General features: G+C 45.2%; 2 protein-coding genes across 2 annotated transcripts in view; both read right to left on the bottom strand.

The window, feature by feature from the left end:
- Positions 1-4110, bottom strand: part of RUFY3 (RUN and FYVE domain containing 3) — an 88820-nt gene extending 84710 nt beyond the window's left edge. Inside the window, exon 1 of the mRNA XM_003800955.3 lies at positions 3644-4110. Coding sequence (XP_003801003.1) covers positions 3644-3992 — 349 coding nt within the window. The 5' untranslated portion in view covers positions 3993-4110. The remainder of the gene's footprint in view (positions 1-3643) is intronic.
- Positions 4111-12158: 8048 nt separating this feature from the next.
- UTP3 (UTP3, small subunit processome component) lies at positions 12159-14040 on the bottom strand. The gene has a single exon (XM_003800957.3). The coding sequence runs from the start codon at positions 13654-13656 to the stop codon at positions 12223-12225; it is 1434 nt and encodes a 477-aa protein (XP_003801005.1). The 5' UTR covers positions 13657-14040; the 3' UTR covers positions 12159-12222.
- Positions 14041-16781: the final 2741 nt, after the last annotated feature.

Raw genomic sequence — 16781 nt, forward strand, 5'->3', positions numbered from 1 at the left:
CCAGGAGTTGGAGGTTGCTGTGAGCTGTGATGCCACAGCACTCTACCCAGGGTGACAGCTTGAGGCTCTGTCTCAAAAAAAAAAAAAAAAATTAAAAAAGAAGAGAGAGAATAACAGAAATGTCTATGGAGGATACACTACAATAAAGATATATTCATACCTACACATATTAGTGTGTGTATATATATATATATATATACACACAGAATGCATACATACAAAATAATATATATGTATACCTATCTGTATACCTGTGTGTATGTATGTACATACAAATGAAACTGTGAACATAAAGTTGGTTTTCTCTGTTTGGCGCCCGTAGATCAGTGGTTGGGGCGCCGGCCACATACACTGGGACTAGTGGGCTGGCAGGTTCGAACCCGGCCCAGGCCTGCTAAACAACAACTACAAGAAACAAAGAAATTAATTTTCTCCCCTTAAACATTCATTCCTGGATTATATATAAATTTGGAAGTTCCTTCCCCACATGATAGATTCTTCAGGTGCATCAGTAAGACACAATCAAATGCTTCTAGATGTCTCATTCCCTGCACTATTCACAGCACTCACTGTTAAGTGGACTCAACACTGAAATGGGCAGTTGTAGTAACACTGCCAGTCCTTTCCAAGATTCTTTTTCTTCTTTCTTTTTCTCTTCCAGCCCTCCTCCATCTCACAACAGCACATAGAAATACAGAAGGAAAGTTACTTCTTTGTGAGTTGGACACTGTTGTAATTGGAAGAGAAAGACAAGGTCAGCGATGTGGACCATTTGCACAGTGTAGCTTTAACTGCGAATGTGCACTGCTCTTCTGGGAACTGAAAGAAGAAAAGAGTAACTGTGAACAGAAGCTGGGAAAGTACAGGGAGGGCTGGTGGCTCGTGCCTGTAATCCCAGCATGTTGGGAGGCCTCAGTGAGAGGATCATTTGAGGCCAGGAGTACAAGATCAGCCTGGGCAAACAGCAACACCCTATCTCTACAAAAGCAAAAACAAAAAAAAATTGGTAACCAGGCAAATGGTGGGAGTGCCTCTTCCATCCAACACTAAAGAGAAGCCATTTCTTGTCCATCTTGTCCATCCACAGCACAACTCCTGGTAGGATGGGAAAGGAAGGGGCTGCAAGTACTACGCCTGGCATGAGAGCTCCTGGTACACTACAGCTGATGAACACTTGGCATGGGGGGCGTCACCCTGGCATGAGAGCTCCTGGTATACTAGGGCTGGTGAGATTCACAAGAGGCAAGTTGACTTCTACTGGTACTTTTGTATTTTAACACTAAACAATAAGGCCAGCCATGATGGCTCATGCTTATAATCCCAGCACTCTGGGAGGCCAAGGCAGGTGGATCAGCTGAGCTCAGGAGTTTGAGACCAACCTCAGCAAGAGCAAGACCCAGTTTCTGCTAAAAATAGAAATGGCTGGAGACTCTCAAAAAAAAAAAAAACAGGTAAAAATAAAAACTTATAGTCCAAAACAAGAACCAGTTCAAGTCAATTTTATATTCTAGATTTGAATAAAATATGTAGCAGTGATTTTTTTTAAACTAATGTAAAATGTCCTTAGTTACTGGTCTTGAAGAGTAGGAGAAATGGGATGTGTGTATTTTCCCAGTAATTTTTCTGAGCATTTATACCAAATAAACTACAGGTATTTCCAAAACAAAGACCAGAGGAAATACTAAAACTCAACGTGCTAATAAATCCATTATACATTTGCTAGTATTATAAGATAGAAAGTAAGAGATCGCATTCACAAAACTTTAGCTTTAAGTCTCCCATTCCTGACTTTGATTATGCCTATGCTATAACAAAGAGTAATGCAATATTGTTATTTTCTAACACTACTTAGGCAAAAAAAAAAAGTCAACCTTTAATAACAGGAATCAAATAAACTGAAATTTAGATAATCCTCACAACGGATACTACCAAATAGTTTAAAAACTCTTGCGTCAAGAACTGATAGAAGATTAATGTACATAGTTACCATTCAATAAAAAAAAAAAGAACTGATAGGAGTGTCGCGATTCCATGGTAACGTGGCTAATAAACAGATTATACAGAAATAGAAAACTTTCAGGAGAAAAAAAAAGAAGCTGTGCTTAAAGTACACAGTAGAAAGCAGATTCCTAAGAATGTGAGGTCTCCTTGAGAAGATTCTTTTCTTTGCCCACCTTGCTGCCTTAAAAGACTCATTTCTGCCACATCCAGATAGATGTTCCCCTGTGCCTTGGTGCAGACCACTCCCACACACAAACTACGGGCTTACTGAGGGTCTCATGGTCTGAGCTGGCCTGCTCTCTAAGCAAGCAACAAGGTAACACCAGACTACCTCCAGCTGGAGCCAACCGACCCTCACAGTTCAACTGCCACCACCCTCCCGAGTCTCCAACCTGTGTCGCCCGGTCCTCCCAAACGGAGGAATCTGGGTCAATTGCATTCGTGCTCCTAAGCGGCTACTTAGGACAAATCCTGTAATCGCCCTCATCTGCGTCAGCCCAGCGAACGCCATCATAGCCGGCTCTGTGCGGGTATTCACCGTGATAACCGCACACACGCGAACAGGAAATCATCAAAAAATGTCAGCCTCTTCTAAGGGATGGATGGGGGCGAGACGGTGAAGCGAGGCTCCCGGCAGTGCGGAGCAGCCAAGAGCTTTGCAACGGCGCTTTTAAAAACATGACCAACAAGGAAAGGTGTCAAGGGGTCGCCACCTCAGCAACTTCCCGTCCCTCTTTAGAACTCATCCCGTACAGCAAACTATTGGCACTTCTAGACTTCTAGGACGCACTGTATCCTCACTACATTTCCATACGGGAAGATCTTGTCTTTTAAACCGGATTTCGCACTCCGTCAAGACTCTTTTTATACCCACTGCCTACTCAAGTGTCCTGCTCATCGGCCATGAGCAACAAACATTAGTTGACGGACTATACAGCCCCGGGTGGGGGAAGGGGAAGGAGCAGAGAGGGGAGACAGGTAAGAGGGAGAGAGAGAAGAGGAGAGGAGTAGAGGGGAAGGGGTAGAGAAAGAGAGGAGAGAGAGGAGGAGAGAGAAAAGACAAGGTGGGCGGAGGACAGAAGCGAAAAGAGGAGACAGAAAGGTTCCGGAAGGCGAGGCCTCGCCCTCACACGCTCCAACACCTGGAGGTGCCCCTCCAGGCCACACGCCCCCCTCGTGTCGTCCTGCCACCACTCCAGATTTCTTTTCCCATGGAGGGGAAGTCTGCCAGATTAACGTGTGTGTGGAAGGAACACTCGTAATTAGTCGGCAGCACCTCGGGGCAGCCACACCTGCTAGATCCCTGCCCCCCACCCCTACCCCCACCCCCCACAGCCCTGCCGGCCGCGCGCCGCCCCGCCCAAGCACGTGGGAGGCCGCGAGGACGCGCGCTGGGCGCAAGGGGAGGGAGGCCGGGCTGGGCAGGCGGCCCGCGGAGGCTCGGGGTCAGTGACCGGCTCCCAGAACGGCAGCTGAACAGGCCTAGCCCCGGCGCCCCCGCCTCGCGGCCGGCCAGCTCCAGCCACCCAAACGGGCAGCTTGGTTCCGTGTGGGCCGGGCGGTCCCCGCTAGTGCCGGGTCCCTGCCGAGCGCCCCGCCCCTGCCAGTGACCCGTTCCCGCCAGCGTCCCGGTCCCACTCACGCTGCTTGCCACCGCCGCCGCCGCCGCCGCCGCCGCTCGGGTAGCTGAGCAGCAGGAAGGGCAGCGGGGAGCCGGGCGACGGCGGGGTCCTCCAGGCGCGCGGCGGCGGCGGGCGTGCCGTGAACCCGGCGCCTCCATCGCCCGGGTACAGGAGGAAGAAGGGGGCGGCCACCGGCGAGTCCGGTTCTGACTGCCCGGCCGGGGAGGCCTGCTGCGGCCGCGCATCGCTCTCTGGATCCGTGACCACGGCCGGAGCGCGGCGCGGCTCCTCCGGCCGCCTCTCCCCGCCCCTCGCCGGCTCCTCGGGGCAACTTTCCGCACCGGCCGCGGGCGGCGGCGTCTCAGCCATGCTCGCTGCTGCCTTCGCCGCGCCGCCGCTTCTGCCGCTGCCTCCTGTGCCCAGGCTATGGCGGGGGGCCGCCGCCGCCTTCGGCTGGGGCCCGGCCCAGGGCGCCACCACTAGCTCCGCAGCCCGCCCCACGGGGCCCGCGCCAGCTGGAGGGCGGCCCCGCCCGACGGCGCGGACTCCCGCCCTCCCCTCTCGGTGGCCCCGCCCGCGGCTTCCCCAGGGGCGGCGCCCGGGCGCCAGGCCCCAGCTTCCCCGCTGGCCGGTCCCCTCCCGCCTGGGCCGGGTCCTTACCGCCCGTGCGACCCGGCCGGCTCAAGGTCCGGGGCGGTGTGCGGCCGCACTGGGGCTCACATCAGGTTGAAGCAGCCTGCTGATCTTAAAAAGGCACCCGCCCCACAATGTTAAGCTGTGCATGACTTTCACACACGGGAACTTGAACCATCATTGTTCACGGTTTGATTCATGAGCTTTTTATTTGAGAAACCATGGATGGGTGTCTTCATCCCAACGCCTCTTTTGTTCAGTCATGTGCGCTCAGTGGAAATCCACTGTTCCTTCACTTTGTTCCCTGGTTTTCTAGCGGTGCGCATGGGCGCATATTAAACCAAACCGCTTACCATTTGTATGACAAATGTCAATTACAGGACCACAGCTTTCACAGTGCCTGCGTCTCACTAGTAATTGGCCACACTGTTGCTTTGTTTTTAATATTTGAACCAGTGCCTACTGATCCAGTAATTTCCTCCAGTAAACATTTCTCTAATAAAGAGAGTACAATCGTTCTTCAGCCTGGACTCCTACCTTGATTAACTTTGTGTTTGGGCTGCAAATTGCTGGCATGGAATCCGTGTTGACTCGTAATTAAAATCTCCCTTGTAACATTTTGTCCACCTGCTTTTCCCTTTCTCTGTTCAGTCTTTCCCTCTGTAGAGGAAGTTACACTTAGAAAGGAAAAGTAAAACTTTTAATTCTTCTCTATAAATCACTTTTGAAATTACTACCAAAAATTACCATGAGATTTCTGATACTGTTCTTCACTGCGTCTTTTAAACAAGAAGCGTTAAAAAGGGAAATATTTACAAGAAGCTAATTTCTTAGAAAATTTCCTAGTCACTTTTCAGTTTCTGGAAGTTCCCTGACCTGTTGATCCTAGTCCTATTACCTACCTGAGTAAGTTAATGTCATCTTCTGTAAAAGATGTTTGTGAGGTTTAAATAAAATATAAGTAAAGCCTTTAAAACAAAGTCTAACAGAGGGTTTTTTGTTTTGTTTTTTATTTTGGGACCAGTCTCACTCTGTCACCTTGGGTAGAGTGCCATGGCATCACAGCAACCTCAAACTCTTGGGCTTAAGCTATGGGTATATTTCATCATTTTGGCAAAACAGGATATAATGTACAATGACAAAAACGGAGTTGGGAAAAAAGGTTTTCATCATATCTTTGCTATTTTGCAGGTTTGTTGGACTTTTTCATTTCACTCTTTTGGTGAGGGTGAATCTTGACAGACATACTTGCCTTTCAGGAATTGCATACCATACAATGCCTTGAAAAGAAAAACTGAAAAGTCCCAGATGTATTATTTGGTTTTAACACTCGACTGGACGTTTTATCCTGTTTTTGTATGCAGAAACTCCTAAAATCATTACATTCTTGTCAGGTTCCGTCATAGAGATGTTTTGCAAAATGTTTCAGTGAAGAATTTGACAAGAATCTATACTTATCCCATTGTGGGTAGAATAAAAGAATAGCCCTCACAAATCATACTTGGGAAAGGCCAGTAATAAGCCAAGATAGTCACCAGCTTAACAAGGTATGAAATGTTATCTAGTCTAAGATGCCAGATTTCTCCTTTCTTATCAGTCAAGATACTTGTCCATAAACAATGACACGCTGTGGTGGGATCATTCATTGTGGTAGTTTTTTTGTGCCTCTGCTTTAAAAAAGCATTCTATATAAGTTTAATCCCACTAATTGAGTGGCAGTATAATGACACAGAAAACCAGCTGAAATGTGAGTCCTTTAAAATTTATAGGCAAAACTATTTATAAACTGTTTCTTTAAAAGTGAATGGTACTCCAAGTTCCCATTTCTTAATGCTTTTAGCTTTTGGATCAATAATAAAATCACAGCTCTGCATTACCTTTAGTGACATAATGGGCTGATTCACCTGCTACACACATTTAAGACAAACAAGATTAAAATAAGCCTAAACATGTTGCTCTCTGAAAATACACAGAGCATCTTCTTATATTGTTTTAAAGAAACAAAATTCAAGCACTATAATTAAGGAGAATTTTCTTGTAAAATAAAGCAGAAACTGCTTTTCAACTTTTTCTACATTTTTAGTTATCCACATTTGACTTTTTGATACTCTTTGGTGATCTTAAGGCTGCATAATTAGCATATAAGACAAAATATCTTAGAGATCAAATAATGTATTTTTTGTACAGTATAAACTTAGAGCTGTGGTCAGAAAAAAAGGTACTGAGTGAAAATGTTATTTTTTCAGTAGTGCACATAGACTTCATAATGAGTCTAAAACAATGGGTTTTGTAAGCAATTTGTTTTACACTGTATGCTACTTGGAAAGTCTTATTTGAAAACAATGCACTCATTTTAAGACTTCATGTTAAACTTACTTTAATAAGTAGAGAAATATAACCGTGTTAATTAATATAATGCTTCCATGTGAAAGCTCTGGAGTCCATTGTTCCTTACTTCTGAATTACTAGGTTTTGATGACTATCATTATTATTTTTTCAAAACATTGATTATAAAAATACTTAGTCAATTTATATCTGTTCTCTGTTTATTGGAGAAACTTAAGAAGTATAACCAATTTAGTCCAGGGTCAAACAATCAATGGCAGTTTTCTTTGGTAGAAGTATGGATGTATTTTTCCATTTCTCTACTTTTCTCCATTTGCAAGTAGTCTATAATGGATTTGTTACTTTTATAACAAAACAAACATATTGAGGGGCTATTATGATTAATAGTTTGATAATTGTATCTTTTTATAAAGATCTAACAGCAAAGCTATGTTCCTTGTAAAACTGTGGTGAAACAGAACTCAAGAGGAACTTATATTTGGTGTGTATTTAAGTGTTTAATATCTTAACAATGGTACTGAATCTATTTGATTTGCTTTTTCTTACCTGCCATGACTGTACCCAATTTGTGCAACTTCTCATGCTCTCACCTTTAAATTCTTGTAAATTTCCATTAAATCTTTTAATTTGTCCTCTTTGCTTTAATTTAAAGCTTCATCTTTTCTTGCCAATGTTGTTGCAGAGGACTCCTAGGTGCCTCTAGGTTTTTGCTTTTGTTTGAGATAGGGTCCCACTACATTTGCCCAGGCTGGTCTCAAGCGATCCTTCAGCAGGCCACCAAGAAGCTCAACTATAAAGGCAAACCACCAAGCCTGGCTTCCTTGCTAGTTTTTTTTTTTTTTTTTTTTGAGACGGAGCCTCAAGCTATCCCCCTGGGTAGAGTGCCATGGCATCACGCTCACAGCAACCTCCAACTCCTGGGCTCAAGCGGGTCTCCTGCCTCAGCCTCCCAAGTAGCTGGGACTACAGGCGCCCGCCACAACGCCTGGCCATTTTTTTGGTTGCAGCCATCATTGTTGTTTGACGGGCCTGGGCTGGGCATTCGAACCCGCCACCTTAGGTGTATGTGGCTGGCGCCTTAGCCGCTTGAGCCACAGGCACCGAGCCTTCCTTGCTAGTTTTAATCCATTCCAATTAGAATGAATTAGTAATTTACTTTTCTGAAGGTTGACATAAATATGTCATACTTTCTTAAAACTTCGGTTGGCTTCATCATATCTGGGATAGCAATCTAAGTACAACTACCAAGTAAGGCCTTCCACTATCTACACCACGCCCTTTCTGATATTATCTTCCTACTATTCTGCCTCAACCCTGTGGCTAAGCTCTGGCATATTTGGCATTACTCATATCACCATACCCACTCTTCCTTAAATTCTACTCAAAGAGATCTCTGTGACATTTTCTTTGCTTTCCCTACAGAGAGACACATGCAACTTTTGAGGTCCCCTGACGTCCTATTTAAGCATTGCTGTAACTTTAATGAGTCTGTGCCTACTCCCAAAAGCTGACATCTTTAAACCTCCTTTGTACAAAGCACAAAGGATTTTTCTCTAAGTAGTTCTTGGCCCCCTTCACTTTCTTTTTTTAAAGCCCCTTTCTTCTTTTTAAGATTCTATAAAAAAGCTTTTTTGATCTTGTCTATGCTTATCAGGACCCCTGAATAGAAGTGATTCAGGAAAGCTAGACTGAATATGAAGTTATTTGGCTTATATTTCCCTATTTTATTTTATTGAATCAGAGTCTCTCTTTGCTGCCCACTACACCCAGCCTATCCCTGTTTTATGAATGTTGAAGTGTGGTGTTAACAAAAATGGAAGTGTGTCTGAAAGAGGTCATTTAATAAATGTTAAAAAAAACTATGTGCTAATAAAATTGTTATATACATAATCCAAGTAATTCCCTCCCCCACACATGGTAAAATGATCTTTTCATATATATGGGCATATTAAAACAGGCCATATTAAAGCAATGCTTAGGGTGAAAGGGACCTTCCCCTAGTGTAGTTTCCTAGCTGACGTCCACTGACTCCTGGCCTTAGGAACCCACATATGTAAAATGCAAGAATTAGGACTACACTATGGTTCTAGAAAAGGAGGGTCCGTTGCTTTAAACAGATTTCTTGAGGGTTACCTTTCAAGGTTTTGTAGTCCCATGGTAATATATTTCATTTTGTATTTAATTTCATTCACCAAATGTTACTAGCTGAGGGCCTCCCAAAGTGCTAAGATTACAGGCATGAGGTACTGTACCTGGCCTGAACTAAAATATCAAATCCAGCAACTTCTTTTGCTATTAACTCACCTTAAACAAGGCCATGTTTTATGTTTATAATACAAGATAACACTATGTACATCCTAGCTACCCCCAAATGAATAATATTTGTAAAGTGTTATAAAGTCTCTGAAGGAATGTACTTGGAGAAATACTTAACAGGCTTAATTTTTTCCACTTTCCTAAATCAAACATATTTTTTTCCTCCCCGAAACTCTCCCTCTCTATATATATATGGCAAGAATTTGACACAGAACTAGAATATTTTCTTTAAAAAATTTTTGATGTAGTTTTGGGGGAACTAGTCTCACTACATTGTGGAGGGTGGCCCTGAACTTCCTGAGCTCAAGCAATCTTCCCACCTCAGCCACCCACATGGCTGGGACTACAGGTGTGTGCTGCTGCACTTCGCTGAATACCAAATACTTTCAACCTCTAACTTTGTAGCCCTGTACCTTTGCCTTATCCTGGATTTCCTATAGCGCTTTCTGTACTTACCCAATGCTATGCTTTCCTCCTTAACTCCTAACACATATTAGGTGATTACTGTATAACATGTTCTAAGGGCTTTATGTATGTTACTCCCATAATAACCCTATGAAGTAGGTATTACTATTATCACTGTTTTAGATGAAAAACAAAACTAAACAAAAAACCCCGAAGAGTAATCAAGTAATTTAGCCAAAGTCAGATACTAAGTGATAGAGCTGGGTTAGGAACCCAGTAATCTGCTCTTAACCACTGCTTTATGACTTCTCTAAAAGCATAATAGAATCATACAGATCAAGAAAATGAAATTCAGATTGACTAACTGGAAATTGCCATCATAATACCCAAACCAGTATTTTTTTTTTTACTGTATCAGAAGTGTAAGGTGAGGTGTACTGGCTCAGGCCTGTAATCCCAGCATGCTGGAAGGCTGAGGCAGAAGGATCCCTTCAGCTCAGGAGTTCAAGACCGGCCTGAGAAAGAGAATTTTCTCTACTAAAATTAGAAAAAACTATCTGGGTCTGGTGGCACATGCTAGTCCTAGCTACTTGGGAAGATGAAGCAAGAGGCCCAAGAGTTTGAGGTTGCTGTGAGCTATGATGATGCTATCAAACTCTAACCTGAGCATTAGAGTAAGACTCGATGTCTTTAAAAAAAAGAAAAAGAAAAAGAAAAAAGGAATGGCTTGGTGCCTATAGCTCAGGGGCTAGGGTGCCAGCCGCCTACACTGAAGCTGGCAGGTTCAAATCCAACCCAGGCCTGCCAAACGACAACTACAAGCAAAAAATAGCCAGGCATTGTGGTGGGTGCCTGTAGTCCCAGCTACTTGGGAGGCTAAGCAAGATAATCACTTAAGCCCAAGAGTTTGATGTTGCTACAACCTGTCATGCCACGGCACTCTACTGATGGTGACAAAGTGAGACTGTCTCACAAAAAAAAAAAAAAGGAAGTATAGGATTGGGTTATGAAGCCAAAAGGCTGGGTTGAAATCCTGGCTATGCCACTTAACAGCTATGTGACCTTGGTAAGTTACTTCTCTTTGCCACAGCTTCCTTATCTTTGAAATGTGGGTAACAGAATTTGCCACATTAGTTATGAGGAATAAAGGAAGTAAGTACAAATAAAGTATTCAGAAAAGTACCTGAGTAAGCATTTACAGCTTTTTTTATTTCTAACCTATTTATCAGAAAATAAAATAATTTGTCCTGTGTGCTACTCTGAGGAAGCAGGTGTAAACCAAAGACTGAGAGTGAGTGGTCAAATCAAGTTGGTTTGGGTTCAAATCAAAACCCCATGTCATTTTTTTTTTTTTTTTTGAGACAGAGTTTCATTATGTTGCCCTCGGTAGAGTACTGTGACGTCACAGTTCACAGCAACCTCAAAGTCTTGGGCTTAAGCAATTCTTTTGCCTCAGTTTCCCAAGTAGCTGGGACCAGTGCCTGCCACAGGCCTGGCTATTTTTTTGTTGCAGTTGTCAGTGTTTAGCAGGCCCAGGCCAGGTTCGAACCGCCAGCCTCGGTGTATGTGGCTGGAACCCTAACCACTGAATATAGGCACCAAGCCAAAACCCCATATCCTTTAGAAAGTCTGTCTCTCAGATTTCAACACCCTCCTTTGCGAGAGAACAGTGTCATCTCACAATGTTATCAAGGATCAACTGACACAAGGCAAGTGCTTAATATTAAACTACTCTGCATCATACACACAATTAAGACCTTTTTTGAGGTTTCCTTTACTAGTCCTCTCATTTTCTTTCCTGACATCCTTCTGAATATTTTAATATTTTCCGCTTACTATAAAGACCAAAGTAACTGTAAAGAAAAATGTAACTTCGTTAGCACTTCAAGTTGCCACTTACCTAGTAGTAACTACACCAAAGTTTTTAGTGAATGGAGTATGGGTTCAAACAGCAACCACTGCCAAGTCACCGGGAGAGAAGGGGAAATGGAATTCTTACCTTACTTACTACATGAAAACCTGTTAGAAAATACTTATAGTTGATGTAATTCAACCTATCTTTTCCTTTTTCTTTTAACTGAAATTCCTCTTCCCTCCTAAGCTTTTAAACCACACAGAATGTATGAAATCCATGTTAACACAAACCCCATGTATTAGTATCTTGCTCAAGAATGAAAGATAAGTTAGGGGCAGCACCTGTAGCTAAGTGCATAGGGTGCCTGCCAAACACACTGAGGCTGTCAGTTCGAACCTGGCCCAGGCCAACTAAAATAATGACAGTTACAACAACAACAACAAAAAAATAGCTGGGCATTGTGGTGGGCACCTGTAGTCCCAGCTACTTAGGAGGCTGAGGCAAGAGAATTGCTTAAGCCCAAGAGTTTGAGGTTGCTGTGAGCTGTGACGCCATGGCACTCTACCCAGAGTGACAGTTTGAGACTCTGTCACACACACCAAAAAAAAAAAAAAAAAAAAGGAAAGAAAGAAAGAAAAAAGAAAGGTAAGTTAGGTAAATGAAATGTGCTGGAACTATTTTACAGGTGACCTCGCAAATAAGACTGTTAAAGGTGTAATCTTTTTGTGAAATTCTACGTTCTAAGTTTGACAAACGTTCCACAACTAGCTGTGAAGTTTTCTTATGCTAACATATGACAGAATATTGGAGAACTTTTTCAATACTATCTCTTTTCTCACGGACCTTCCCATTGCTCCACAACTCTCAGTATGACCTTAATATAGGACAAATAAATTGAGCAATAACTCAAACAAATCTCCCTGTTGATAAGAATTTTTAAAATTTAACCTTAGGTATTATATATTGATACAATCACTTTTGTTAAGAATAACAATTTATTGACCTAAAATTATTGCCAAATACCTTAAACTATGTATAAACACTTCATTTAAGTTTAATGCTCTTTTTAACTCCAGCACGAATGCCAGATAATTCACCAGTGTAACGTTGCTGTTCTCTACGAACTTCTCGAACCTGGCCTCGTCTTCGAATTTTGGCTCTTCTGAACTTCTCCCTGTGTTTCACTCTGGGATTGCGATCAATCTTCTTTCTCCTAGGAGTAAGTCCCCTATTTTTAGCAATCTGATAGGTAATGGCTCTCTTTGCATTTTGATCTTCAAGAACTTGTTCTTCAGCACTATTCTCTTCTTTCTTCCTCTTCAACTTTTGTCTATCTTCTATTTCTTTATATTGCAGTTCAGTCCCTTCATCAAAATCAGAATCATCAATCAGATCTCTTACAGCAGAGGCAGCAGCAGCAGCAGCAGAAGTCTTTGAAACAGACTTTGGTTTGGCTTTGGTGGATTTTGCTTTTAGATTCTGTCCTTTCTTTACAGCACCATCCTTAAATGTGAGTAGACTACGAATTTCTGAGGATAGTTTCTGATCCACAATTGACAGTTTGTTGATCAGATTTCGGTAGGTAACCAGTCTTTCTATGACAGGATGTCCATGTGCAGGGACTCTCCTAGCTTTCAGGATCAAATAGAAACTGATGTTGGAGCAATAATTCAAGTACAGGTTGTACTTGGTCGTTAAGTACTGGCTTCCTCTTCCGGGTGGAATGATCCCTTGCTCCACCAACTGTAACAAAGGCTCCAGCTCATCCTTCACTTCTGTCAACTTAACTTTAAGGTCTTCTATCAGCTCCAAGAGCTCTGGTGATTCCTTTCGCAACATTTTCAGCTTCTCTTTCACTGAAATTTTAGCCAAATCTTTAACGACCCGTGTCTCAGCCTCATCTACCTGAGACACAGGTTTTGCAAATGCTTCTACCCACTCGACCCCAAAATCATCCTCATGCAGGGCCTGGGCCAGGCGCCGCTGAATGACCTGTGCCTCCGCCTCTTCTTCTCTTTCCTCCTCCTCCACTTCTTGTTGACTCTGCCGGCCTCGGGCCTTGGAACCATAGTCCGTGTCATAGTAAAGTTTTTTCCTCTGTCCCCAGGACAAACTGGGATCAACAGAAGCCTCGGCCTCACTCTGCACGGAGCTCCCACCATCACCATCATCATCACTAGCACCATCCTCCTCATCCCCCGCACTCTCTCCATCTTCATCGTCTACATCTAGGGCTAGCACCTCTTCCTCATCGCCATCCTCCTCGTCTCCACTCTCTACTTCGTTCCAGCCCTTATCCAAAGCGGCCCGTGATCGTGCCTCGTGAAAGTCATCTACCTGATCCTGGTAGTAGCTGGAGTCCCCTGGTGAGGGTGGCGACCCTACATCATCCTCATTTCCGTCCGCGGGGGTACGACCTGCGTTGGCTCGCACAGCTGCCCACTTGGCTGCTCCGCGCCGCCGGGATCTCCCCACCATGGTTCGCACGGCGAATCAGACTCTACACACACACCACACTTCTGGCCGCCTCTGACCCTGAAGAACCAACCGCGAGGCCCAGAAACACGCCGTCTAAACACACGCGAGCTTGCGGCCGCGGGAGCCGGCTGCAGGAAGTTTCCACCTCCTTCCGGCCCCCAGTATGCTCTGCGCAGGGAATGGGAACCGGGACTTCCGCTCAGTCAGAGAGGCGCGGCCACAGTGATATTGCCTTACCTTTCGCTATGCCCTTTAACGCCAATCAATTCGGTGAATTAAAATCTTTCCGTGTGGGAACAATAGGTTAGAGAAGTTCCGTTCCTTCAAACCCTTTACTGAGATTTCAGCTCTGTATCTTGAGCCTGGGAGTGGCTGAGGGACAAACTCCTGACGCACCGCGGCCGAGGTCACGGGGGCCAGTAGAGGACGCTGTACTTCTGTGTCGGGAGAAGTCCCGGTGCGGGCTGGTGAGCTTCACTGCGCATGTCCTGGGCGCCTGCGCGTTGTAGCCGGCGCTTCGGGTTTTTTGCCAAATAAACTAAATTTTTCTTTTCTCTGCTTATTACTCTGGAAGTTCATCAGATAGTTGTTCTCCTTTTGATTTTTCCCGCAGGAACGTCCCAGTATGGCACCGCACCTGGGGTGGCCGCGGGTCGGCCCAGCTCGGCGTTTCCCTGTTCTGCCCTGGTGGCCTGGTCTGCGGGGATGGGAAAGCCCCGGTGGCCCCGAGCGGTGGCGGCGGGAGGCTGGGCCCGCAGTCGTGTTGCCACTTGCCAGGGAACTCGGGGGGCCTCCAGGTTGTGTGGTGGCGACGGGGAAAGGCGCCGCGGTCCCGCTTCGTGTGCGTGGGAGAGGCACGCTCCTTAAGATCTCGGGAAACGACACATTTGCACTCAGGGGCGACCCGTTTTATTTATTTATTACGAGACAGTCTCACTACGTCGCCCTCGGCGGAGTGCTGTGGTGTCACAGCTCACAGCAACCTCAAACTCTTGGGTTTAAGCCTTCTTCTCTTGTCTAAGCCTCCCAAGTAGCTGGGACTACAGGCGCCCACCACGACGCCCGGCTATTGTTGTCGCAGTTGTTATTTAGCAGGCTCGGGCCAGGTGCGAACCCACTGGCCCTGGTCGGTGAATGTGGCTGGCGTCCTAACCACTGGGCTACGGGCTCCGAACCTATTTCTTAAGTCTTAAACATTGATTTCTGTGTGCGAGGCAGCGTGTTTGGGTTCCGGGAAGACAGTGGCCGACAGACACCGTCCCTGCGGGGCCGCGCTCGCCACGGGACCCACAGAGCGCGGAAGGGCAGCTGGTCAGGGCGTGGGCGGGCCCGCAGCGCGTGCGTGGTAGCCCGCCTGCAGCCTGAGGACGCGGGCGGTGCCTTTGCAGGTGCCTTTGGACACTACGTGTCCCCTAAAAATGGTTTATTACTTCCATCCAACCTTGGGGAACTGCTGCTGCCTGCGGGAGACAGCGTAAGAATTGAGGCTTTAATCTCTTTAAACTCCCTTACTTACCTTTCCCTCTTTTCTTTCATATCACGTATCTCTACAAACGCTGGTATTTCAAGCACCTCGTACAGTGCTTGGCACAGACTAGGTGTCGAATCAGTATTTGCTTAGTGAATACGTATCGAAATTACTGTGCAGTTCCCTACTTACAATGTTTTGACTTAATTTTTTTTTTTTTAACTTTAAGATGGTAACCAAAAATGCTAGGAGTATGCTACTGGACCTATGATGGGGCTGCTTCCAGGCAAACCCATCATAGGTCCATTTCAAAAATACATTCAGGTTGGTAGCAGGGGCTCAGCCTGTAGTCCTAGGACTTTGGGAGGCCCAGGTGGGAGAATCACTTGAGGCTTGAGATCAACCTGAGCAAGAAGGGGAAGGCTCCTGTCCACGAAAAAGAGACAAATTAGTCTAGGATTGTGGCAGGCACCCATAGTCTCAAGTACTGGGGATTGCTTGAACCCAGGAGCCTTGGGATGATGAGGTCACTGTACTCTATCCCAGGAGACAAAGCAAGATTCTGTTTAAAAAACAAAAAAAGCTACCCACTTATTTCTTTATTATTATTTTTTGAGACAGAGCCTCACATTGTTGCCCAGGCTAGAGTGCCATGGAGTCAACCTAGCACACAGCAACCTCAAACTCCTAAACTCAAGGGATCTTTCCTCCACCTCCCGGGAGTGCTGGGATTACAGGTGTGAGCCACCATGCCAGGCCAGACCTTATGCACTTTCAATTTAGGACATTTGTCAATTTATGATGGGTTTATGGGGAGGTAGGTGAACTCATTGTAAATCAAAGAGCATCTGCATTTGATTACCTGTCTCAAGTGCTACATGAAGCTGAGTGAGTGATACATATGGCTGCAGACATCTCTAAGGGAGACAACCTGAGCTGGAATGGATTTCAGGAATCATTAGCCTCAAGTGCTTTGATTTTATACATGTGGAAACAGATTGGGGGAGATTACACTTCCAGATCTGGCACAGAAACTGAGGGCAGAGTTTCCACACCAGGCATTCACATTGAGCTGATAGTAGTCCTTTGCCCTTTTGATGTAAATGTTTTGGGGTTTTCCCAGGAGCGTAGGTATTGCTGGGTGGATAAGAAAAATCCAAAGCACAGATTAAAGGCAGTAATAAGGAAAAAATTAGTCAAATTGGTCTCTAAAAGTATTATTAGGCTAGATGCTTTGTAATCTTGGAGTAATTCAAGGTGTAAGTTTCAGAAATTACATATGAACGGTTCAGAGATTGTGTGTATATATACACAGAGAGAGAGGAGGGGGAGAGAGATGGAGTCTCTGTCACGTTGCCTAGAGTGCCACTGCATCTTCATAGCTCACAGCAACCTCAAACTCCTGGGCCCAAGTAATCCTTCTGCCTCAGCCTCCCAACTAGCTGGGACTACAGGCACCTGCCACAACGCCCGGCTAATTTTTCTGTTTTTTTAGTAGAGAGGGGGGTCTCTTGCTCAGGGTGGCCTCAAACTCTTGAGCTCAAATGGTCCTCACACCTCAGCCTCCCAGAGTGCTGGGATCACAAGTGTAAGCCACCATGCCCAGCCATCTTACTGACATTTATTTCCAACTCTTCGTAGTGCAGTGTGATGGACT

The sequence above is a fragment of the Otolemur garnettii genome, unplaced genomic scaffold, assembly GCF_000181295.1.
Source record: "Otolemur garnettii isolate 467f Iridium unplaced genomic scaffold, OtoGar3 scaffold00191, whole genome shotgun sequence".
In the NCBI taxonomy this organism is placed as follows: Eukaryota; Metazoa; Chordata; class Mammalia; order Primates; family Galagidae; genus Otolemur; species Otolemur garnettii.

Excerpts from the sequence above, each read along its gene's own strand:
- UTP3 (XM_003800957.3), bottom strand. The coding sequence starts at position 13,656 with ATGGTGGGGAGATCCCGGCGGCGCGGAGCAGCCAAGTGGGCAGCTGTG.